This window comes from Neomonachus schauinslandi, chromosome 3, assembly GCF_002201575.2.
Source record: "Neomonachus schauinslandi chromosome 3, ASM220157v2, whole genome shotgun sequence".
In the NCBI taxonomy this organism is placed as follows: Eukaryota; Metazoa; Chordata; class Mammalia; order Carnivora; family Phocidae; genus Neomonachus; species Neomonachus schauinslandi.
This window is the reverse complement of record NC_058405.1, coordinates 163,197,032-163,220,700: the sequence shown is the minus strand read 5'-3', so window position 1 is coordinate 163,220,700 and position 23,669 is coordinate 163,197,032. Positions and strand designations below refer to the sequence as shown.

Genomic DNA, 23,669 nt, shown 5'->3' with positions numbered 1-23,669 from the left:
CTGAGCCGAAGGCAGACGCTTAACGACTGAGCCACCCAGGTGCCCCACAAATAAATAAATCTTAAAAAAAATAAGAAAGAAAGAAAGAACAATGTTCCCAACCTTTGTGAATACCCCTCAAAGATCGTCCCCAGCTGTCAGCCCCCTTTGGGGATTGCCTCACCTGAAGAGAACTGCCCGGTTCTGGGTCCCACCTCCTTCCCGGAAGTAGCCGATACCCACTGACCAACACAGTGGTATAAAGGCCCAGCTTCCTGGTCCCAAGTTGGGACAAGTCTGAAGGGCCACTGTAGCTCCAGGGTTCCCTGTGGAGTTGGCTGAGGCCTAAGCTGGGAGCATATCACTTCTCAGCTTCTCCCTCTGCCCAGCCCTGCTTTCTTGCTCTGCCTTCTGTGGGTACTGAGCCCAAGTACACTCTCAAACAAACAGCCTGCTTTCTCATCTCCATCTTACACGTGTTTTTTGGGAGCCTGGCATGTGACAGAGGTTTTCTCCTCATGTCCTCTGCCCTGTGACGTTGCTGTTCAAGGGTGATCAGGACCAGGCCAACCTATTCATTCATCACATCCTAAAACAAACATGTGGGGAGTGAAAACCAACACTCTGGTGTCTTACTGACTGAATAAAGCTTTATTTTAATGCAAAATAAAATGAGAAAAATTTATATATTCATATATAACAACATCCAAAATGTTTTCTGTGGTACAAATGGGATCATCCTAAAAAGTCTGTAAAGAATTCATTCGCCGCCCCCGTATGCCAAAATATGATTTCACATAATTTATCTTCAGAACTTATGAACAGACTTGGTGTCATAAAAGCACAGGAAAACATTAGAAGAAGTGACTGGATACACAGTGGGGTTTGTTTTTATGTTCCAGTAGTAAACAGCACAGCAGTCCGCATCAAGGGAAGAGAACACTATTCCAGAGCTGAGTCAGCAGTCTTTGGGGTTAGTTCACTCGGCACTCCAGGCTGGGGAGTTAAGCCCATCTTTAAAAGTCAGGCGCTTTGTGATTCTATTACTATTTAAGGACATGAGGGAGAAAAGAGTTTCCCTTAGAAGTAGTAGCTGCATATGAGATTCTAGGCTTATTTTAGATATCTACCTTTTATTCTCCTTTTTTTTTCAGAGAGGTGACTTTGTAGGGATACCTTATGGAGACTCCTCTTTCTGGTCTCATTGTGGCATCATTTCCCACTAAGTCGGTGTGAACTGGTAGTGCAGAGAAATACTCCTGTGGCTGTTTCTGGATCCAACTCCCCCCCCCACCTAATTGCACGAAATCTGGACTTTTTTTGCTCCTGGACTCAGAAAGCAGTAGGGTGTCTACCCAATTTAGCACCAATTTGAAGGCGGTTCATTGCAGATTTCAGAGTTTAATGTCTATGGGAGTTTTATAGACACACATTCCGATCCAAACTCTGCAGACCTCTCTAACCCCCGAAAGGCTAAGATGTTTCTCCAAAGAAAGCAAATGCTGGGGTTATAGGTTAGGGGAACAAATGCTCTTTAAAGGCTGGATCCTTATGCATATAGACTCTATGCATGTTGTCGGGTACCTTTCCTTCTGAAGATAGTTCAACAAGTTCACGAATCTTTAAAGGGAATAATGAACCATGTTTTAATTTTATTTAGTTGGTGGCACAAATAAAGGTACAATGAAGTCACACACCTCCTTTATCGGGCAGCAGGCAGTTTGCTCCATGGGGTGACAGTGGGTCTGTGGGTCTCATCACACTCTTGATTATAAGATCTTTGCTCAATGCTGTCCTGTGGGGTCAATGCACGTTGACCTACAAATCTAAGAATAACGAGCTTCATGGTAATTTTATTTTCCAATTTTTGTTTGTTACTCAATTATGATTTAAGAAGATGCTCCTGTCTTTGGGATCGCCTTTCATCCATTGATTAATATTGTGGGGAAACAATTTTCTACCAAGAGTGATATTGCCATAGTCCAATGGCGCATGGGGTTAACGAGATGCAGTGTTTCCCTCCCGGGCAGAGGACTGAATTCTCCTGCACCTCAAAGTTTTCCTATTTCTCCTCCTGCAGAAAGGGATAAAACAGAGCTCCATCAAATATCTAGTGACTCAAGGCCAAGCCATCATCACCAAAAACTTTTCAAGGCCCCAATGACCCAGTGGTCAGATCAGGAGCCAGGTGGGTGTATGTTGGTGGGTTTGCCGCTTGCTCACTATGTCACTCTGTTCCGGGGGTTATTATATTCTGAGCGACAAGCAGACACCTGGTTGTGTCTTTCCAAGACCATAAATTAACCAGGAACTACTTCCTGCTACTGGGCACCTGCTGATTACAGCCTGGTCTTCTAAATACTCTAAACAACCTGTTCTCCTAGAGACTGGGAAAGAGTTCTACAACTTCTGGGTGGTGACAGTGGAGGACTGGGACACAGGAATTTATAAAGCTTACATTCAAACTGCTCTTCATTGAGGCTTGGCTTGACAGAGCCTCTGTCATACACATTGGGCATGTGTTATACTTCAAGCAAGAAAAGAAAACGGCTATCATCTATTTTTTGTCCACTTTAACAGTACCTTCGCATCCCTGGCTGCCCCCTCAGGATTAACAAGTGTTTTATTGACTTTGTGTACAACACGAACCCATGTTTTGAGCAGCTTGCCCTGAGCCTGGAAGCTGGAGGTATTGTGCTCCCAAGGTGGCAACGTGGTAAAAACATGGGCATTCTTCCTACAAGAGCCCCTGCTCCAACATGCACAGAATATCTCACCTTCTCGCACTGCCTCTGGCTGACCCTCATGTGGTCTTGGCCTTAATCCAGAAGGAGACTTCTGGATTGGCTACGTCCAATAGCCTAGAGAAATTTGGTTCAACTATGCAACAGACCGAAGAGCTGATTTTTAATGCTCCCCAACACGTTGCATTTCCCTCACTTCATCATTTTCTTCCGGAAAGTTTATTCAGTCTGAGGGGAAAGTGTCATTCAGGATGTTGGCAGAGAAGCCCCGTAGCTCACCTGCACTCACCTCTGGGTGAGCAGGGCACAAGACCGTCAACCTCCTTGCACAAACCGCCGAACAGTGTAAGAGAGATGGCAGATGGCCAAAACCAACTTGACAAGTCTATTTTTTAAGAGGGCCATAAGTAAATTGTAGTTTAGAAAATGATACCTCTTAAAGTCCAGTAAATAACAAGTATTTATGTCTAAAACCAGCAGTTGCTTCATTCCTGGTAACGCAACTCTATTTTAAATAAAAAAAATAAAAGACTAAACTGGGCTGGATACTCTGTATATTCCATAATACTATAATTTATTAAACCCTGTCAGTCAGAGGTATTCTAATCTCAGCCAAAATATATCTACATTGAACTCAAGACTTTCATTTATTTATTTTCCCCCCGGAGGGAATGGAGAAGGAGCAGTAAAGGCTTTAAGTCTCTTAAGCATCACTGAACAATTCAAGCTTGCTGTTTTGCTGGTCCTCAGTCTTTTGTTGTGTTCTCATTTGGGGCAGTTTGGACGTTTTAGAAGTCCTGCTGGAATAAGTAGGAAATTACTGCAAAACTCAAAGGAAACGTGATGGGTTTTGGAGGGTGGGGCGTCAGGTTTTCAAAGCCCTAAGACCTTCTATTCCAATTGGAGATGCTGACCTCGGTGTTGCCCTGATTTTTGTTACTGAAAGACAGCAGATAGATTAATGATCTGGTTTTATGCCTCTTTTCCTTTTCCTTCTGATTTTTTCCCCCCTTTTATTGCTTTCCCCGTCAAACTTTTCAGAAAGCATTTTTATCTTACATTCTCCATACCAGTAATCACATGCCTTCACACACACTTGCACACGCAAGCACAAACACACACACGGTCAGTCACTGCCACCTCCTGCCTCCTGGTTATCAACCCCAAAGGCCACAGTCAGCCCCTCCCTGTCCCCAGTGCAGATGGCACTGTTTGGCACTGACTGTGCAGTGAATTGGCGTCTCCAGAGCATTGCTTCCTGTGTGACCTAAGCAGCGGGCCCTCTCTTTCCCAACTACATTTTAGCCCTCAAGTGGGATCCTGAAAGTAGAGGCTCCGGTTATGATAATTACAGGCAGGAGATTTGGGGATGATTCTGAAACTGGATATCTCTGTGCTGTCGTGCCTGGGATTTGCGGGGAAGGAAGGTGAGGACCACGGAATTTTTGGCCCTCTTAAGCCGGTCCTCAGAATATATTCCTTCTGGAAGCCCTGACTGGCTTTGCACATTCTCCCAGGACACTAATACTGCTTTCATATCTTATTTTTTTTTTAATATAAAAAGCAAGGAAATATAAAATAGTTATACCAAATGAGTGGTACTGGGAGCCTGAGAAATTCTGCAAATAGGGAAATGCAGCCTTCCTCTGGGTATAAACATTTCAAGGAGATCACGAGTCATGTTTGCTGTTGCTTTGTTTTCTCAATGAAAAACTACTCATTTAAGATGCCCGTATTTGCAGCCACTCTTCAGACTTAACAGCTTTCGTAAGGGGGGCCGAGGCTGAGCCTCTGAGATGGCCTCCGCACTGCCAATTCGATGAGGCTCGTGTGCACCAGGGAGGCCCCAGGTGCGGTGTCTCCATTGTTATTTGCCCGTCCACTCTCACTGATCTGAACAATTCTAAATGTACTTCAAATCTCCGGCAGTACTGTCTTTATGAGCCCTGTCCTCTCTCTTCCTTGTGATCTCCCTGCCCTCCTGTCCCCTCCTTTTCCCCTCTGGTCAGCAGTCCAGTGTTGCAACCTCGGTGAGAAAAGCCTATCTATACCATGGAGAATTCCGAACAGAGGAAGGCCTGAAAGTCTAGGAAGGGCAAAGGTGATGTCACCCATCTCCCTTTCTGGGCTGGGCTGAGCTTGGTGGTATTCAGCTACACAGCTGCAGTCATGGGGTTCTTCTGCCTGGGATCCTGGGCTCGGTAGGGGTACTGGTCTGGGCTGCCCCCGCGGGGCCCTGGTCTACCCATTTCCTGATAGGCTGGCACTCTGTGGTGCTGAGGAGGAGAAGGTGGGACATCTTGTCGGAAGGGTCCTTTATGCTGGGGGGCTGGCGGAGGAGGGTAATACTGAGGGTACCGGAGGTCTGCAACCCTCAGATCCGGGGGGCGGGGGTAGCTCCCCTTGGGAGGATGCACGGGATGAGCCCCTGGGTAATATGGAAGCTCTCTTTCCTTGTAGAGCGCTCGAGGTGTTGCCGTCAGATAGTCTATAGGATCAGCTGGTCCTCCCCTGGAAAGAGAAGAACAGACACATATCAGTAGCTACTAAGCTGGCTGCCCAGCTGAAGACCCCACTCCTCAGCCTCCCGTGTAGCTTGGTGTGGTCAAAGACTAGGTCTGGCCCATGGGGTGTGAATAGAAACGATGTGCACCCTTGAAAAGAAGAGGGTGAATTTTCTTCTTCCCCTCTCCTTCCTGCTGGCCATCGGAGTAGCCATTTTAAACCGCATGGAGGAAGCCACATGCTGAGGAAGGTCGAACAACAAGAGGGCAAGGGCCCAAGTCCTTGATATCACGGAGCCCCCTGTCAGCCAGGACTGCTTATACTCAGATTGGTGCCGGAGAGAGAAAGCTACTTCTTTTTTTTTTTTTTTCAAAGATTTTATTTATTTATCTGACAGATAGAGAGACAGCGAGAGAGGAAACACAAGCAGGAGGAGTGGGAGAGGGAGAAGCAGGATTCCCCCTGAGCCAAGAGCCCGATGTGGGGCTCGATCCCAGGACCCCGGGATCATGACCTGAGCCGAAGGCAGATGCTCAACCGACTGAGCCACCCAGGCGCCCCTAGAGAAAGCTACTTCTACCTGGTTTATACCACCGGGTGGTGGCCTTCAGTATAGTGGCTCAGCTGGTTTTCTAAAGAAGGCAGACTTGGGCTCTGCTAAAGCTGCGATGATTTGACCCCGCCTCTACTCTTCCCTACGATGACGGAAGCCTGTCACAGACACGGTGGTAGAAGTTTACAGGTTATTCAGAGTTACAGAGTTCCCGTGGACTGTCCTCACGTCTCTGCTCGGTCTGTGGGGTGCTGTTGACATGGGCCACGGTCTTGGTCTAACTCTGGTTAGCTTCTGTCACATTCCCCATGTGCCCTCCCCTCTCTACAGTTCCTAGAGAAAGTCCTAACCCAGAGCTGGGAATCATCCACCTAGAACTTGATCTGAAGCAATTCTATCAGCAAGCCAGGAAGCACCACCAGGCCAGGAGCAGAGAGGGAAGAGCCGAGCCAGCTGGAAGCTGCATTGTGTAATGAGTAGGCACACAGAACGGTCCAGGGCAAGAAGAAACACTCACAGAAAGTGACCCTGTCTGGATCTCTCTACTAAGACAACAAGCATCCTCTGATCTGTTTGCTATAACAGAAGCAATACGTCTTTAAACAACGTACAGATGACTGCATCTTATCTAGCCTGGGGTTAAACAGATGAGTTCTGTTTGCAGCTCTTAAAATCCCATAAACCTTCTGTGTGCATGTTTGCCGGATCCTTCCCATTTTCTACTACTCTCCCTTTTATAATCTTTTTAAAGGAAAAGAAAAAGCAACAATAATAATTAATGAAAAGCTCTTCAATGTCAGAGTACAAATTGGGAGAACACTTGAAAGAAATGACAGAGCTGTAAGAATACAGTGTCTGCGGTTAATCAAGCACTGTCAATGAGGGTCAGAATCACCCTGTAATCTGCAGAGTTTGATGTTAAAACAGCTCTGTAAGTTCCCCAAATCAATGAAGGTTTGACAGGCTCCAAGCTCTGGTACATGTGGAAAGTAGCTTGTGAACACATTCATAACGATGAACAATAGCACTCTCTCCGTTTTGATGTCTTCATTTGGCTATGTATAATAATGAAAGATCCTCGAGCTTGGGGTAATTTAGTTAGAGTTTTCAGATAAAAAAATTAAATTGTTTGTGTACAGGTTATTATAGCATCAACCGCTATTATTCAGTGCAGTTTGCTTTGCTCTATTTTAAATTGCCCATGACAAATACAGCACAAACGTATAATCTGTCACTCCAGCCCTGGGAAATAAAGGATCAGGGTTACATCTTCCCTTTCCTTTAGAATTTTATTTTTGATTTAGATAACTTCCAGCATTCATTATATCTTTTGTCGTAAAATATTTTAAGGCCTCCCCCCATTTCTATTTCCTTTTGGTTCATGTTAGAGATTTCCGAAACACTTAAAAAAATATCCTAAACCTGTGCTTTCTCTCGAAACCTACTGAAGCTATTTCTCTGCATGAAGTGAAACATGTGGTTTTTCTGCACTCATTTTAAGCCCTTGGGATAAATCACTGACATTTGCAACACACAAACATTATCTGCCTTAAAATGAACATACAACCAACGCTCCCTCCGGACCCTCTTAGCGGGATTGTTTCCTGTTTAAAATGGAAAGAGAGAAAGGAGGAATTCCAGGCCTTGGACTTTTAGGGTCCTGTGCTCTCCACGGAGATTTCTCTCCTTTAAAACAGAACATTATAAAAGACAGGCACACCTTGTTTTTTTATTTTTTTTTTTTTATTTTTGAAGAGACAACCCAGATCAAGTGGTGACGGGGCAGAATCCACCCTGAATGTTGCTGTGACAGCACGGGGTGGGGGGGCAGTTGTTATCTCTTCTCCCACACCTCACCCCTGAGACTCAACCACCTCTCCCAGCAAGGGGCAGGCAGGCTTCTTCCCCTGGGCAGATGGGGAAGAACTCTTGAGAGTTCTGTGGACCCATATCCCTTCCTCTGACGGGAGGTTTTACGGCTGGGAGTTTGCTTACATGTGGCAGAAACCAAGTGAGGTAGCTGTTCTTTGTCAAGAAATGAAATCATGGAAACTGTCTTTTCCCGGAGAACTCATCAAAACAGTTATCGTTTTTAATTTTTCATAGTGAAGAAAAACAATGAACTGGCCTATAAAAACACTGTTTAAGGTTCAAAGAGTGCTAGAAGAATTTTCCTTCTTTGATGGGGGGGCACTGCGGTTGTTTATAATAACTTTTTCCTCAAAACTGAGCATTTCCTATAGACTTCTGCCAGAGCAACTTCTAAGGGCTGGTGAATGTTGTGTGTGTGTATGTGCGCACACACAGACCCCCTGAGAGAGACACACACACCCACACACACACAAAAGAATGATTTTTAAACAGGAAAAAAATAAAGCCCTCCTCATTAACTTGTTAAGATATAGAAAGAAGAACAAGGAGCTGAAATTTTAGCTTTGTTGATCTTGAATTTCCCTTTTGTATATTGGGTGAAATTTAGTGTTTGTAGGAAAGCACAAAAACCAGTCCATTCTGAGTCCTAAGAAATGCTTATCATGGCGACCGGTGTTGCACGTTACTGGCCAACTCTGAGAAATCCAGGGGCAGCTTCCTCCAGAGACTATGATGAAAACAAGGACCCAAACAGCAAATGTATCAGTACTTCCAGACCCCTCGTTTTGCAGGTGACCTCATGAGTTTTATTTGTATGTATTACTAATTTTCTTAAAAATACTTTCAATTGAAACATCTCACTCAGGAACCATATTTACCTGCAGAAGAAGAATGAGTCTGTATTTGCTTTCTTTATATACCTCTTTGAGGAGGCGATCATGAAAATATCTTTACTTTTAAAATTTTGTTGTTTTTTTTTTTCCACATTTTTCACGGTTTACTCTTTTTCCTATTTTATTCTTGATTAGGCTCATTTCTGGAGGCCAAAAGGCTTCAGCTTTTGGTTGGAAAACTCATAGGAACTCTCTCAGTTACGTGGTTTCCAATCACATAGGTGCAGATGCATGCAATAATGACTGCTAACCTTTAAGCCTAAACATGACAAGGTTGTATGGTGTTGATATGTGAAGAAGCAATAACAATCACTTTCTTTACATGAGATTCTCTTCTTTTCGCCAGTTCAGTATGTCACTATTTTTCATTGAGCAAAAAAGGGGCTGAAAATCAGAGGCTAAGCAGGTCAGATAGCCAGCCCCCGGTACCAACAGTCTTCACTCTATGGAAGGATGGAAGGCAAGCTTCTACCTTTGCTAAGGCAATCCTGTATGGGGAAAGGGATCAGTATTGGAAAGACTGAGTCACTGGCAAAACCTTTTAGCTGGGAATGAGGTGGCTATACCCACTGGAATAGAAGACAGGCCATGAGCAATTGTGAATCCTCCGATCTGCCCCTGCTCTCCCCCCGACCTCCCTCCTCGATTACAAAAAAAAAAAAAAAATCTCTTTTTTCTGCATTCACCACAGTAGGTCATTCTCACCTCATGTGGGTGAAAGACTAGTTATATACTGAACTAGAGCACAAACATCTTGAACGAACTGAGTCTTATATATCTAGTGATCTCCCTCTGAGCTTAGCACACGGCTTTGCACATCCCAGGTGCTCCATAGACGTGTGTTGAATTTGTTGAAGAGGGTTTAAAGTAAAGAGAAAACCCACAAACATGCACCATAACCACAGACGGTCAGAAGTGTGGAAGGGGTAGAAATAGGTCAGTGAGTAAAAAAATAAAAGGAGGTAGCAGACTCTCATTGAGAGCCAGAGATTGGCAAAGGTCGAGGTAAGACTGGTTTCTATTCCTTCCTCCCTGTTTAATTGAGAAATAATTGACATACCTCACTTTGTAAGTTTAAGATGTACAGCATGATGGTTTGATTTACAGCTATTGTGAAATGATTACCACAGTAGTTTCAGCTAACATCCATCTTCTCATATAGACATGACAAAAAGAAAAGAAAGAAGAATAAAGGGAAAAAAATTCTCCTTGTGATAAGAACTCTTAAGATTTACATTCTTAACAAGCTACCTTATATCATATGGCAGGGTTAGCTGTAGTCATCATGTTGTACATTACATGGTCTCTAATTTTTAAAGAAGGAAAGAGGGATGGAGAAAAAGATGGTGGGCTGAAAAAAAGGGTTGGATTGAGTCCAACATGGAATGACTATAAACTTTATCAGGGCATGGGTTCTTATATTTGTCTTGTTTGCCAAGAACAAAAGTATACCCCATTGTCTTATATAGTACTTGAAACATCGTATGTGCTTTATAAATCTTGGGCTCACATTTAATTGCCTTGACTTGCCAGTCATGTGAGGTCAACATGTCTAAGTAATACAGGTTAAGTGTACTTATTCAAGAATCAGGTACGGACTGTGTTTATTATCATCCGGCAAAGAAATTTTCTTTGTTTCTGTCATAGACACAGTAATCTAGGAACACTATAATGTATGCAATTAAAAATACAGTACACAGGATCTCAAATAAAGGCCTTAGGGAGATAATGTCAAAGGTGACAGCCAGGTGCAATCACCAGTTTCAAGTACCTGGACTTGAGGATTGATGAACACAAACCAGAGGTAGAGGTGATGTCCAGTTCCCATCTGTCACAGCACTTCCCAACCTTTTCTTTACCAAAATACACATGATGGATGACTTTCATATAAGCCGCTCAAGCTCCAGAGAGGCAGAAGCTAGGATTATGCAAACTTCCCTACCACCTGTGGGAACACAACGCCCTTCCCTCCCACTCAAGAAAGAACAAGGGGACTCAGGTGAGTGGGAGCAACATTATTGAGGGAGGAAACTCAAGTCTGTTGTAATTTATCAAAATAAATTATTTGCAACCTTCAGTTCAAGTATCAGTAACGAATCCCTGCAATACAGAGCTGATCATAATTCACTGATGTGTCTCAGTGCTGAGCTTAAGAACCATCACTATCTCCCATCCAATGAGCTCCTTTTAGGAGAAGGAAGGGCAGGTGAGGTTGAAGAACAATAGGGAGAAACAACGGAGCTTGAGACACATTCAGTGACTAGAAGAGAGTCTGCTTCAAGAAGGAAGGGATACGTTTAACAGGCATAAAAATAAGGTAAGCAGTAAAAAGTGTGAAAGTCATAAAGAATTTATAAGAAGAGGTGAGTACGTCTACCTTTGGCATAAGCACGGGATTTCTCACCCAAGGAGAAGCTTCCAAAAGGCAGAATCTTGTTCCTCTTAATTTCTGTAAAATACCACGCTTGCTATTAGCAGCTAACACAAAGACAATTTCTTAACTTTTCCAAGGTAGCCTTTGTGGATTTCCTTTTTTGGTAATAACTGGCTGTGCCCAAATTTGGGGTTCACATGGGAGGAAGTAACACAACGTGGAACTCTGGGTGCTCCGAGAGGTACCTGTACCCCTCGGCAGAAAGTCGACATCTGGCAAAGCCATCCTCCTGTTAAGCATGCCATGCATGCATTATTTAGCAGCTGAGCTGAGGCTGAGGCTTTGCTCTGTAGTTCTTCTACAAATATGGTAAAGCTAAAAGGAAATCAGCACAAACTAATACACTCGTAGGCACTTGAGTTGCCCATGTGATGTAGCCAGAGATGCTTTTAGTCTGTGTTTGGAATTCCTTCAGTGTCAGGTTTCTAGTTACCAGCCCCTCACCCTTCATTCTGGCATGAATGTGGTCGGCCAGGATTAGCAGAGCCCTCTGCAATGTGTGTTACATAGCTTTGATTTCTACAGATTTCACAGAATCATAAAATATAACGATCATTTGACGGCCGGTGTTGTAGAAATGATTTTTGGGGAAAAAAAATCTCCTTTTCATCACTCACATTTCCCATCGCGTTATGAGGAGAGGGCTCTTACTCTTTGTTAAGAACTGGAGTGGGAATCGAAGGATCAGTACATGCTTTTGGCCCTGGTTAACACCAAGGAAATGTTTGCGAAGAAAGTGAAGGTGGAATGATAATGACTCAGGGCTCAGAAGACATGTCTAAAACAGTTTAAGACAGTGATTTCGATCGCCCACATTTAATGCCTTTTTGGTGCATTTTTCAACAATGACCGCAAACACATGATTTTTAGCTATTTCCCAACTGCATGCGCCACGAAGATGGGATCTGACAGAACCCTGTAGCAGATGTTATCTGGGAAAGGGTCCGTAAGAGTGTTTCATCCTACCAGATGGTGGGAGGTATTCCCTAAAAACGGTCCTGCACAAACAATTTCCTTTATGAGAGGGTGTGAGGTTTCTACTGGGTGCTGAGGACAATCAGGAAGGGCTGCATGAAAGCATAGGAGGAGAAGGAATCCTGTGGAAAGCCAGACTGTTGTGAGTGGCCACAAAAAAGTCATGAAATCTATCTGAGCAATAGCTGCAAATAATCACCCTGTGGTCTTTTTAACCACCGAAGAGGTTTTATCTGAAGAGAATGGCAACCAAAGGAACAAATCATCATAACTTGTTAGGCCACTCAAATCATCTCTCTCTATTTTAATGGTAGTCTCCGAATTTCATTATCAAACACTGAGGATTTCATCCAATTGTCATGCAAGAGACAATTTCAAGGTCAGACTTGGAGGGCCAGAGTGTAGGGTCCAGAATTCTAAAGACAGTTTCACCTGCCCCTTAGGAGAAGCACTATGCAGCTTCTTGTCCACGGTTTCTGCCAGGACAAAGGACATTCTAGGGGAAAAACACACTGTTCATGAGGGCTGCTTTCTCTTGATCAATTTAGATCATATCTATTTTCAGAGTCATACATGCAATTTTTGGATAAGATATTCATGTATCTTATCCAAAGTGAGTCATATATTCATATCACTGCCACATCTTCGCCTGCCCCCTGTCCCTCTGCCATTGATTTCTAAAACCTGGGCAATAGGAAGACTTTGGATGTAAACCACCTATTTCTTAGATCTTAGATCATTAGAATCCCCTTAGATCATCAGAATCCCTCTTAGATCATCAGAATCCCTCTTCACTAAGGGCAAGGACCACAGTGAAGGAGTTTTAAATACTTCCATGTTCATGAGGTGTGTGTGTGTGTGTGTGTGTGTGTGTGTGTGTGTGGAAGGGCTTCTTTCTATATCATTTTATTAAGACCACAGAGAATCCTGCCACCGCAATTCTCATCCCCTGCAATTCAGAAGCAGAAATATAAGTGCTGAGAAGGGTGCTCCTACCGTCCTTGATGAGCTCAGGAATAAGCTTCAGAAGCTTGATTTAGAATCACAGAGATCTGAAGCCCCTGGAGCACTTTCCTGAAGGCCTCCAGCAGGCAAGATTCTGTCCCAGCATTTTCTCCACATTAATGTGTTCGTTCCTTTCAACAGCTCTATAAGGTAGGTACTATTATCATCCCTGGTTTGCCGATGAGGCAACTAAAGAACAGAGAGGTTAAGTAACTTGACCCAAGTCACACAGGAAGTAGCGACCTGGAGGCTGCATGCTTAACCACTAAGCTAGCCCGTGCAGCCTCTAACCTCTCTTGCTCCTCACTGCTCACAGTGTGCCCAGTGGAGGCAGATGAGAGGAATCATAGACATTCTGCTGACACTGCCTGGGGAACCGTGGGTCAGTAAGAAGTAGCGGAGTGTGGAGAGGCTGTTTGGAGCCTGGTCATGGAGGATCATAATACCAGAGGTGGTGTGGGGAGGATGAGGAGTGTGATTTTCATTCAGTAGGATTTGGAGCAGGGGAGTGACGTGAATTACCTGTGGGATGGGGTGGCATGACTCCACTTGGAGGCTCCTTAGGCACCTCAAACCTTCCAGGTGCAAAAGTAAATAATTACCTCCCTCCACATCCGCTGCCCCTCCAGTGACCCCTTTGGAGAATGACAATCTACACAGTCAGCTATACCAAGAAATGGAGACTCCCTCCCTGTCATCCCCTCTCCCGCCAGACACTGGGTTCTAGAAATGCTCTCTTAAATGTTCTTGGCTGTCCATTCTCACTGCTCAGCCTTACTCTCAGCTCAGAGCTCCTTTCAGCTGGACGAGCAATAGTACGTTAGGGTGAGCAATAGTACATTAGGGCAAGCAATAGTACTTTAGGGTGAGTGGACCGGCAGGCGGAGCTGTGGGCCAGCCTCACCAAAGAGCAGTTCACCGCCGTTAAGCCAGGTGCACGTGAATCCAAAGGACAGTTGGATTTTGTGCACATCAAGCCGGTTGCCACCAACTCTGAGGCAACTTGGAGCACGTCATACTGACTCTCAAATGAAAACATGGCACAGTTGGTAAAGGCGGGCGAGATTAGTTTTCTTTTGGGGACTGTGTGATCATTTGCATTTTTTGGACGGGATAATCTCAAATATAAATCCTGACACCGGGGAAGAATTTTTCGCCTGTACCTGAATATAAGGTCTGCCGTAAGCTTTTTTTTTTCTCCTTAACATCAGGTAGTCTTTTCTCCCAAATTTATAAGACTAAGTGAGGCTTATATAACATATTTCATAAAACTCTGGGTTCGCTTTCTGCCTTAAGAAATGAGCATATTAGTCTTTCTGACTGGTGTGAGGTGGTATCTCATTGAGGTTTTGATTTAGACTTCCCTAATTAACAAGTCAGGAAACGACAGATGTTGGCGAGGATGCGGAGAAAGGGGAACCCTCCTACACTGTTGGTGGGAATGCAAGCTGGTGCAGCCACTCTGGATAACAGTATGGAGGTTCCTCAGAAAGTTGAAAATGGAGTCACCATATGACCCAGCAATTGCACTACTGGGTATTTACCCTAAAGATACAAATGTAGGGATCCAAAGGGGTACGTGCACCCCAATGTTTATAGCAGCAATGTCCACAATAGCCAAACTATGGAAAGAGCCAAGATGTCCATCAACAGATGAATGGATAAAGAAGACGTGGTATATATGTACAATGGACTATTATGCAGCCATCAAAAAAAAAAAAAGAAATCTTGCCATTTGCAGTGACGTGGATGGAACTAGAGGGTATTAACGCTAAGCGAAATAAGTCAATCAGAGAAAGACATGTATCATATGATCTCACCGCTATGAGGAATTCTTAATCTCAGGAAACAAACTGAGGGTTGCTGGAGTGGTGGGGGATGGGAGGGATGGGGTGGCTGGGTGATAGACATTGGGGACGGTATGTGCTATGGTGAGCACTGTGAATTGTGTAAGACTGTTGAATCACAGACCTGTACTTCTGAAACAAATCATACATTATATGTTAAAAAAAAAAAAAGAAGAAGATAGTAGGAAGGGAAAAATGAAGGGGGGGAAATCGTAGGGGGAGATGAACCATGAGAAACTATGGACTCTGAGAAGCAAACTGAGGGTTCTAGAGGGGAGGGGGGTGAGTAGATGAGTTAGCCTGGTGATGGGTATTAAAGAGGGCACGTACTGCATGGAGCACTGGGTGTTATATGTAAACAATGAATCATGGAACACTACATCTAAAACTAATGATGTAATGTATGGTGATTAACATAACATAATAAAATAAAATTTAAAAAAAGAAATGAGCATGTTAGTATTAGTGTTTAATTTATAAGGTAGTTGAAGCAACAAATGGACCAGGGACCAATATAAAGATGAGGAGAGCTGGGTTTGCTTTTGGGTAGGAAGAGTTGGAGCTCAGCCCCTCCACATACTGCCTTGATTTCATCTCCATACAGGCTTCCTGTGAAAAAGGCTTCCCTCATCCTGCTCTCAGTAGTGACCTAAGCTTCTTGGTCCCACCCTCCATTGGAGAGGGCACACGGAAGGAGGTACGGCCTGGTTCCAGAGCTCCACTCAGGGAGAGGCTGGATTTTGGTAATGGATTCAGCCACAGTTGTATTTGGGTATATTTTGGAAATTTATAGTCTCACCATCTCCCTGATGCCCAGCACCAAGGCTATGGGCCCATTCTCCAACTTCCACCAGGTAATCAATGGAAGCGCTTTTGGCCTCTACGTGGCAATTCTGATGTGGAGTTGAAGCACCTCATGACAATTTTCACCAAAGTGCGGAGGGTAATTCTGGGCCTTCATCTCCTGTTCTGTGCTGAGCAGGTGCCAGAGCCCAAGGCTGGGCCTGTTGGGCATGCAGGCGGCTCAGCCCTTGGCCCCCATTCAGTCTGCCCATCTAGAATCCAGCTCATTATTTGGCAGAGAGCTTTGGAGATGGCACCTGCATGATAGGTTCTCTATAATATCACATTCTATTCAGCTTTCATTTTTGCAGATGAAATGGACTTATAGCACAAAGGCTGCTGAACTGTATTGTCGAAATGATTTTCAACAAATAATAAAAGTTATTAAGAGAGTCAGGTGCCAATGACTAGCGCTAAGCTCGCCCAGCTGGCCTTGGTCTCTTCATCCTCGGACTGATCATTACATGGCTGGTAAAGACTGGTTATTAATGTCATTACAAGCTTTTTACTTTCAAATCTCCTTTTATTGAAATCCGAGCATTCTTGTTATTTCTCTTTTTGCGGTAGCATAGCCCGGCTGTCAGCCCAGCTTCTGCGGGTTCCATGCTTGCCTTTGATGCTGGTAAAATTGGGCAGCTAGCCAATCAAGGCTTATCATAGCTCACACTGATTGGGGCTATGAAATTGCTCTCATCATGACTCTGTCTTCATCATCATCATCATCATCTTCTTCTTCTTCTTTTGTCTCCAGTGTTCTTGTACAGTTATTGTCCCGAGCCCTTCCACAAGCCCCCTCCCCCGCCCCCGCCTCCACTCCTTTTAGTGAACTAGTATGTGGGTCCAGAGCCATTGATGAGTGCTTTTAAAAAAGACAGAGCAAGATAAGCTTTTATTGTGAGTGAGCTCCTTCAGATGTTATTTCATCCTACACTTGTTCTCTAACTCCCTGATTTATTGATTTATTCCTTGAGCAATTTGAAGAAAACTGTAAATTTACCCTGGCTCCTATTTCTCTGAGCGCTGCCTCGCTCTCAGCGGTATTTGGTGCCAGCATATGTGCCAAATGAAGTGATTTCCCCCTGTTTTAGCACATGCATTCTATTATCAGCACGGCGGCAACCTCATTTCTTACAACCAGTCACGAAGCTGAAGCTTTAATAATTTAAATAAAAGCTTATCATAGAAAAGCAAATATTTACATGTTTGAGTCGTCTAATTTAAAGAAATTCATTAAAAGTAAATGCCGAAGTGATTTAAAACTAAAGAGCCATTACCAAATAAAATGTTATTTACCATTTGCCCCACGCCAGCTTGTTTTTGAACTTGGGGAGAGATGGGATTCCAGGCTCAATCTTTGCTGTTTGGACTTTTTAAGGCTTCAGGCTGCCAGCCTTTTTGGAACTAGATCTCACTCGCCTGTGAGGGTGGGAGGTGCTCTCAGGATGCACTTCAGAGTCGCGGGGAGAGCGGAGACGCTGAGACCGAGACAGAGATTGGGCTTGGACCGGGCAAGGCACCTCACAGAAATACCATCCAGGTGCCTTGCCTTCTCCTGAACCTCAATGACCTCATACGTGAATTGGGGATAGCAGGACCTCCTTTGCTCCCCTTGCAGAAACTAAGTAAGAACAAACAGACCAATTACACTGAGATCCTCAATACTTGTTGAGTTTGAAGTTACACTCAGTCGTTTTTACAAGAAAGAAAACTGCATCTTCTATAGGGAGTTTAAGGTAACTGTCCAGACCTAGAATGAGCAAGTAAATTCGTAAGCAAATCTAAAATTTATGACAGACTGCGAAGGGACCCTCTGTGTCCCACTCCATATTAATATGCAACGGTGCAGGAAACCCTCCATCAGACATTGCAACTTAAAAGTCATTACAATGAATATATATATATGAATATATAAATATGAATATATATACACGCACCACATAAATTCATATATAGTCTCTATATATGTTCAATATTCTTGTATAGCATATATATATATGTGGAGAGAGAGAGAGGCTCACATATTTTTAAAAAACTCAGCTAGTTGCTGACATTGGAACATTGAGGGCTTTCACATAAATATTCAGCTCTCCTGTTTTTCTTTAAACTCAGGCCTTGCCTTCCTTTAAGATGATACTCAGCTGGAGCCGCCCCTGGGGGTAGGGCTTAGTCCCCCTCAGTTTCTCCTCCTGCCTGCTTCTCTCCTTGAAGGCTCCCACCTGTCCCTGTAGCTCTTAGGGCTGTGACCCCACCCCCATTTCTGCATCACCGGATTTGGGTCACAGCCTCCAGTTGACATGTGTATGTTATCCAAATTCCCCACTTTGAAGAGCAAAAGTGTCCTGGGAAGTACACTGACTTGTCTATTACCATACCTGGTCCACCTGTAAATCTTTAACAATAAGTTCTCCATCAAGACCTCTGTGCAAGAGGGCCACCTGGGTGGCTCAGATGGTTAAGCATCTGCCTACGGCTCAGGTCATGATCCCAGGGTCCTGGGATGGAGCTCCACGTCTGGCTCCTGGCTTGGCGGGGAGCCTGCTTCTCCCTCTCCCTCTGCCTCTCCCCTGCTCATGCTCTCTCTCTGTATCAAATGAATAAATAGAATCTTAAAAAAAAAAAGACCTCTGTGCAAGAGACAGCTGCAGCGTGGAGAAGGGGTCCCGGGTCGGAACTGCAAAGACTGGGTCATATCCCAGGGGGTTTCAGACAAGTCATTTTACTTTCCTAGACCTTATCTTCAACGCTGTAAAATGAATAGGTGCCCCCCAGTGAGTCACCCAGGGTTACAATTTCAGGACCCTTCCAGGAAACCACACAGGCTCCAGTCCAAACTGACCCGAGGTCACAGTGCTGCATTTCAGCCTGACCTCTGCCTGTGACCCTGGCTGGACTTCTTCACTTATCTGTGCCTTGGTTTCTCCATCTGTAAAGCAATATGTGCTTTTCTTCTCACAGAAGAGAGGGCAATGATACGAGTGAAAGCACACTGGAGGAAAATTGGGGTAAAAAGAATCTCAGATCTTATGTGATGCTGGTGTCTCAAAGGTTATAGGTATGAAGGGAAACTTGCCTTGCCTAATGGGATTTCTGGATCAGAATTTACGCTCCCCACAAGAGGCATTATGCAGATATCGTCCTGGCCCACAAGGCGAGACTGTGCAAAGCCTTGGCAGAGAATACCAGTTCTCAGGTAAAGAAAGGGGAGACGTGTCCCCTTTCTGAAAACCTAGACTCTAACTTACCTCCTTGCTCCATGCATTTTATGAGGAAAATCTGCAGTTAACTGTTATCAGGTGGTTAAGCAAGTTGATGAGGTGTAAACTAGCCCTTTAATTGTTTTATTTACAACATACTTACCCTGCCCTAACATCTCGCTGGGGAATTCTCTACTTAGTTGATTAAGTTGAGTGAGGTTTAGTGAACTACAATTTGGTAAAACCAGAAACAGAAAAATACCTGCTGGATTTTAGTGATTTTACAGTAACTTGTAAGTAAGTGTGGAACACACTCGGTGGGCGTTCAAAAAAAAGTATCATCAATAACAGCAACAACAACTAACGGATTAAATTGTTAATTACCTCCATCACCACCATTAAAAAAATAACCTGGAAAATCAAGATGGTGGAAAATAACTAAATTTAAATCCATTTGTTCTTCTCTGGGTACTATTTCTCATAGAAAGAAATAGCTTCAGGGGAAAATTTCATTTGTCAGGGACAGGCACTCAGAATTGCCTTTAGAAGCCAAATGCTTACTTAAGAAATAATCCTCTTATCGTTCCTCTGTAGTTCTAAATCTGGACAGACGAAACTTGTAACGTTAACCTAGCCCAGAGGGCCATCTTACACGTTAGTTGGTGACAGTGCTCTATGATCCCCCGAACATCAAGCACCTACAGAAAGCTATGAGCCTCAATGTCTATCATCTGGGATCTTACCAACCAACTGAGGGGACAAAGAAACAGATGAAAGACGAGACAGGGCACATATGCTCAATGCTGAGGAAGTGCCTTGGGATACCTGCTGTAGCAAAGGGTTCTGATGAGCTGTTGCATTGGAGGAATCTGGAAGAAGAGCTGGGTATGAGCGACAGAGAGATGGGGACGGGGAGAGAGGATGACCCTCTCTGATGACAGGAGGCCGCTGAAAACCTGCAGGATGCTGGGCAGAAACTCTCAGAGGCCAAGAAAGTGCTCTTGTTTTTAAGTGTCAAATCTGACCTGTCCTAGCTATCATTTCTTCCTGATCCCTTATATCTGAATCAATGCCCCTCTTGTAAACTTCTTGAGCAATGTCAGTAATGTTAGAAAATTGTCATGATTGATTTAAATGTATATGGTAAGATTACTTAAGGTCACGGAAAATCTTGAATATAGTGCAGACTTTATGTTTGCTTAGGGAAAGTTCTGCCTCTATGGAATTGCTAACCACTATAACTAAGTACCTGTTTTCTTATTTGACCCCCAATAAACTGAGCTTCATGATGGTAGGTGCTATTATTGAGTTCACTGTTGACTTCCCAGTGCCTGGCACATGATAAGCCCTCACTGCAATATTTAGTAAATGAATGTTCTCTGGTGCTTCCTGGGGTGGAAAAAAGGGTCCTCTTTTCTTTAAACTGAGTGGGCGTTAGACTTGCCGACTGAGGAATAACACCATGCCCATTTGAGTTTCAGCCTTGTATCTTTCTCTCCTGGCAGCTGACATCTTGCTGGTTGCCTAGTGACCAAGCACTCGTCTCGACGCCGGCTTTCGTAAATAGGTTTCCAGCGTGATGGTGGGCTCAGCCTCTCTATGGTCAACAAGAGCACTGCTCTCGGAGTCAAAACTCCTGGTTTCAAGTTCCGGCTCGGCCACTGGCTTTGAGTGGAAAATGGCCATGTTCACTTTCTTCGCTCGAAAGTGGAGGTTATAATGCCAAGTCCATAGGGTGGTTGGGGGACGATCAATCATTAGAGGCGTGTGGAAAAGCATGGTGTAACTGACAAAGCCCTGTTCAGTTGTAAGATATCATAAGTATTAGTAGTACCCCTTCACTTTCTCCAGGCCGGAGGTTGTGCCCTGCCCATTAAAATCCTTCAAGGAATAAGGTCCTAGCCCTGAATCTTAACGTTCAAGGCTGGGTGACTTCATTGGTTGCCCCCTTCCTAATGCCAATAGAGTCTTTGTCTTTGGTCTTTGGCCATCTTTCAGGCTGTGCTCCTTTCTGCTTGTTGGGATCTTGAATTTTTGTCCAAACTGGATAGACTTCTAGGTGTCTTCTGGCTACAATCACCTACAATTCTGCCTTCTCTCCTTCTGCCGGGGCCTCTCCCGATCTCTTCTATCTCCAGGGATGTCTGTGTTCAGGTCTCAGCTAACTTTGAGCTGAGCAGCCCTGACCATCAACACAGATCCCGCTATGAGCATCAAGAGATGCAACAGCAGGGGAGTTAGGTGCTTATAGTTCTGGCCTTTCACTTAATGGACATGTGATGTTAGGACAGTTGCTTATCCTCTATGATAGTCTGTTTCTTCATGTGTGAAATTGGAACTGTAAGGGTTACCTGTCTCACTGGCTAGTCAGAGGGGTTAAGTTAGAAAAAGCACTGAAAAGCACTTAGCACACTACCTGGGCATGGTAAGCGATTGGTAAAGATTGGCTATTATTATCATTATTATTTTTCTCTCTGCTCCAACTTTTTATTCCTTATTCCATAATGTTTTGCATGCTTTTCTCAGTCTTCCAAATACTCAAATATGTCTAGAGGCCTTTTTCTCTCTAAAAATCTGCTTTCTCCAGATGGAAATGAGGCAAGTTATCACCACTTTCCCAAAACTTGTGGACTATGTTCGTTAAAAAAAGATAACAAAATACACTGAAATATATACTCTCTAAACAGTTGTTCTTTTTTGTGTAGTCTTGGTTATATCCTTTATGTCTTATTGCTACTTATTCGTGTGTCCACACTGATGCCACCTCTTGGAGAGCTGCTGGAGGACTTGGATTGTGGGCTGTCCACGTCTCTGAGAAGGATCAACACAAGTTATAGACACATGCACCCAAAGCCAAAGGAAGCTGGGCCGCAGCCAAAAGACCATCAAGCATGGTCTTGAAAAAGACATAATATCCTCCATCTCTCTTGTCCTTTTCTTTAATATCAGACTATCTGGAGGGATGAAACACTGGATTATATTTACTTGAGGAAGCATTTCTGAAGCCTGTGGGTTAGATGACAAGCAGATCCAGAAGTAGAAAATGGTTTGGTGCACTGGTCTGATGGATAATTTTTTAGGGGTTTAGCACTCATTCTTCCTTTTATGAGTGTGTAACAGGAGCTTCTACTTTCCTCTTTCATCCTTGATTCTACCTTTCCTTCTTCCCTTGTTATCACACTTGGGACAGTGGGAAGTTGCTGGTTTTCCTGCTTCGTATCAGTCCCCCCTTATCCTGGTGATAGTATTCTGTTCGTTTGCGAATTGTACCATGCCTACTCCCAGTCCATGTGGTTCAGGTGGAGCGACTGTACCCATGACTCCGGAGGTGGCACGTAACTTAGGCCTGGCCATCAGAACATTCCACCCCGCTGGCTACAGTGATCATCTATGGTTAAGTACATAATCTGATCTCAGCAACCTGGGACAATTCTAGGACTTCCACTGGATACGTTGAAATGTGAGATTCCCTTTCTTATGGGAGTGGCTGAGAAGACAGGAAGATAAGCTTGGTGCTTTGGGCAGCTGTCTGGAACCCCAGGGTGGGTGAGTTTGCCTGGGAATGGAGCTAGCAGAGAAGAAAGCAGAGTCAAGAGATGGGGAGAAGGACACCAGCTCCTGAGGGCAGTCTGAGTTAAGTTTACCCTTGGACTTTTTTGTTATATTTGCTCGTAGATTTTTTTCCCATCTTGCATAGAGAGGCATATCTGAATACTTAATCTAAAAGGAGACCAATGATCAACAATGCTTAACCTGTTGTTTGTGTGTGGAGGAGGGTACCTAATGGTTTAAACACAAGTTCTACAGGATAACATACTTTGAATGGCATTCACTTTAGAAACCACCTGGGGAGGGAAAAGCTTCCTTGTAGCTCATGTTGCCTCAGCTTGGCACAGTTCCCAACATCTCCAGAGTGGAGAAGGTGCAAAGCAAAAGGTCTAGACCTTTAAACCACAATAAAGAGGGTGTTAGGTGGGGAAAGAGACGAACCATGCCATATGGGAGGGTGCCTGATGCGCTGATGGGTTTTTGGTCCGGGAAAAACTTCCCCTAGGTTTCAATGCCTGTGTCTGTGACTAACTGTCATAACTCCATGTGCAATTAAGTTAGTCTCGTTCTGAGAAAGTGAATGATCCCAAACTCTCATTCTCTACCAATTAGCCAATAGGTAACGACAATGAGCGTGCAAATAATTAGCAATTAGTTGTATAAATCTAACACATGCCAGGAAAATTCCTGCCTGCTCAGACCTACCGGGGTAAATAAAAAGGGAGATACCACAATGACCTCCCCATCATCTCCATCCCTTTCAGCCACTTCTCCTCTTCTTTCTGGCCACAGAAACATGCAGCCTTTGTTAGTTCTCCATCTCTGTCCATGTTCTCCGTTCACAGACACCATGGGAGAGAGGACTGCATCTGGAGTTGTTTTGGGAAAGGAGGTCTGGAGAGTCTGACTTTGGTGAGATTTTCATCTCATCCTATGGCATATTGATTTTATGAAAAGGGTAATAAGGCTCACGGTGTTCATTTGAATGGCAAAGAGACTATTGCACTGCCTGATAATGTGGAGACTTGTTTCTCAGGAGCAGCATGAGGCTGCCAGACCAGCTTGGGTCCTGTCCTGTGCCTTAGAAAGTATGGTTGGTAGCAGCCAGGGCTCCCAGGGGTCTCTTCGACTTGGGAGTTTGCCAGGGACCAGCAAGGGCCATAGCAGTGGAAGACCTCCCGAGAGCTTGAGCTCTGCCCTGACCTGGGAGTAAAGCCCAGATAAAAACGGGCCTCTCTTTTCACTTCTTTTCCCCCTCAAATTTACTGAGATATGA

General features: G+C 44.2%; 1 protein-coding gene across 4 annotated transcripts in view; it reads right to left on the bottom strand.

Annotated features, from left to right (window-relative positions):
- Positions 1 to 4,804: 4,804 nt before the first annotated feature.
- PARD3B (par-3 family cell polarity regulator beta) overlaps positions 4,805 to 23,669 on the bottom strand; it is a 996,466-nt gene continuing 977,601 nt past the window's right edge. For all 4 annotated transcript variants that reach the window (XM_044913701.1, XM_044913703.1, XM_021703002.2 and 1 more), the window contains one exon: positions 4,805 to 5,234. In XM_044913701.1, the coding sequence (XP_044769636.1) occupies positions 4,877 to 5,234 (358 nt within the window). In that variant the 3' untranslated portion in view covers positions 4,805 to 4,876. The remainder of the gene's footprint in view (positions 5,235 to 23,669) is intronic.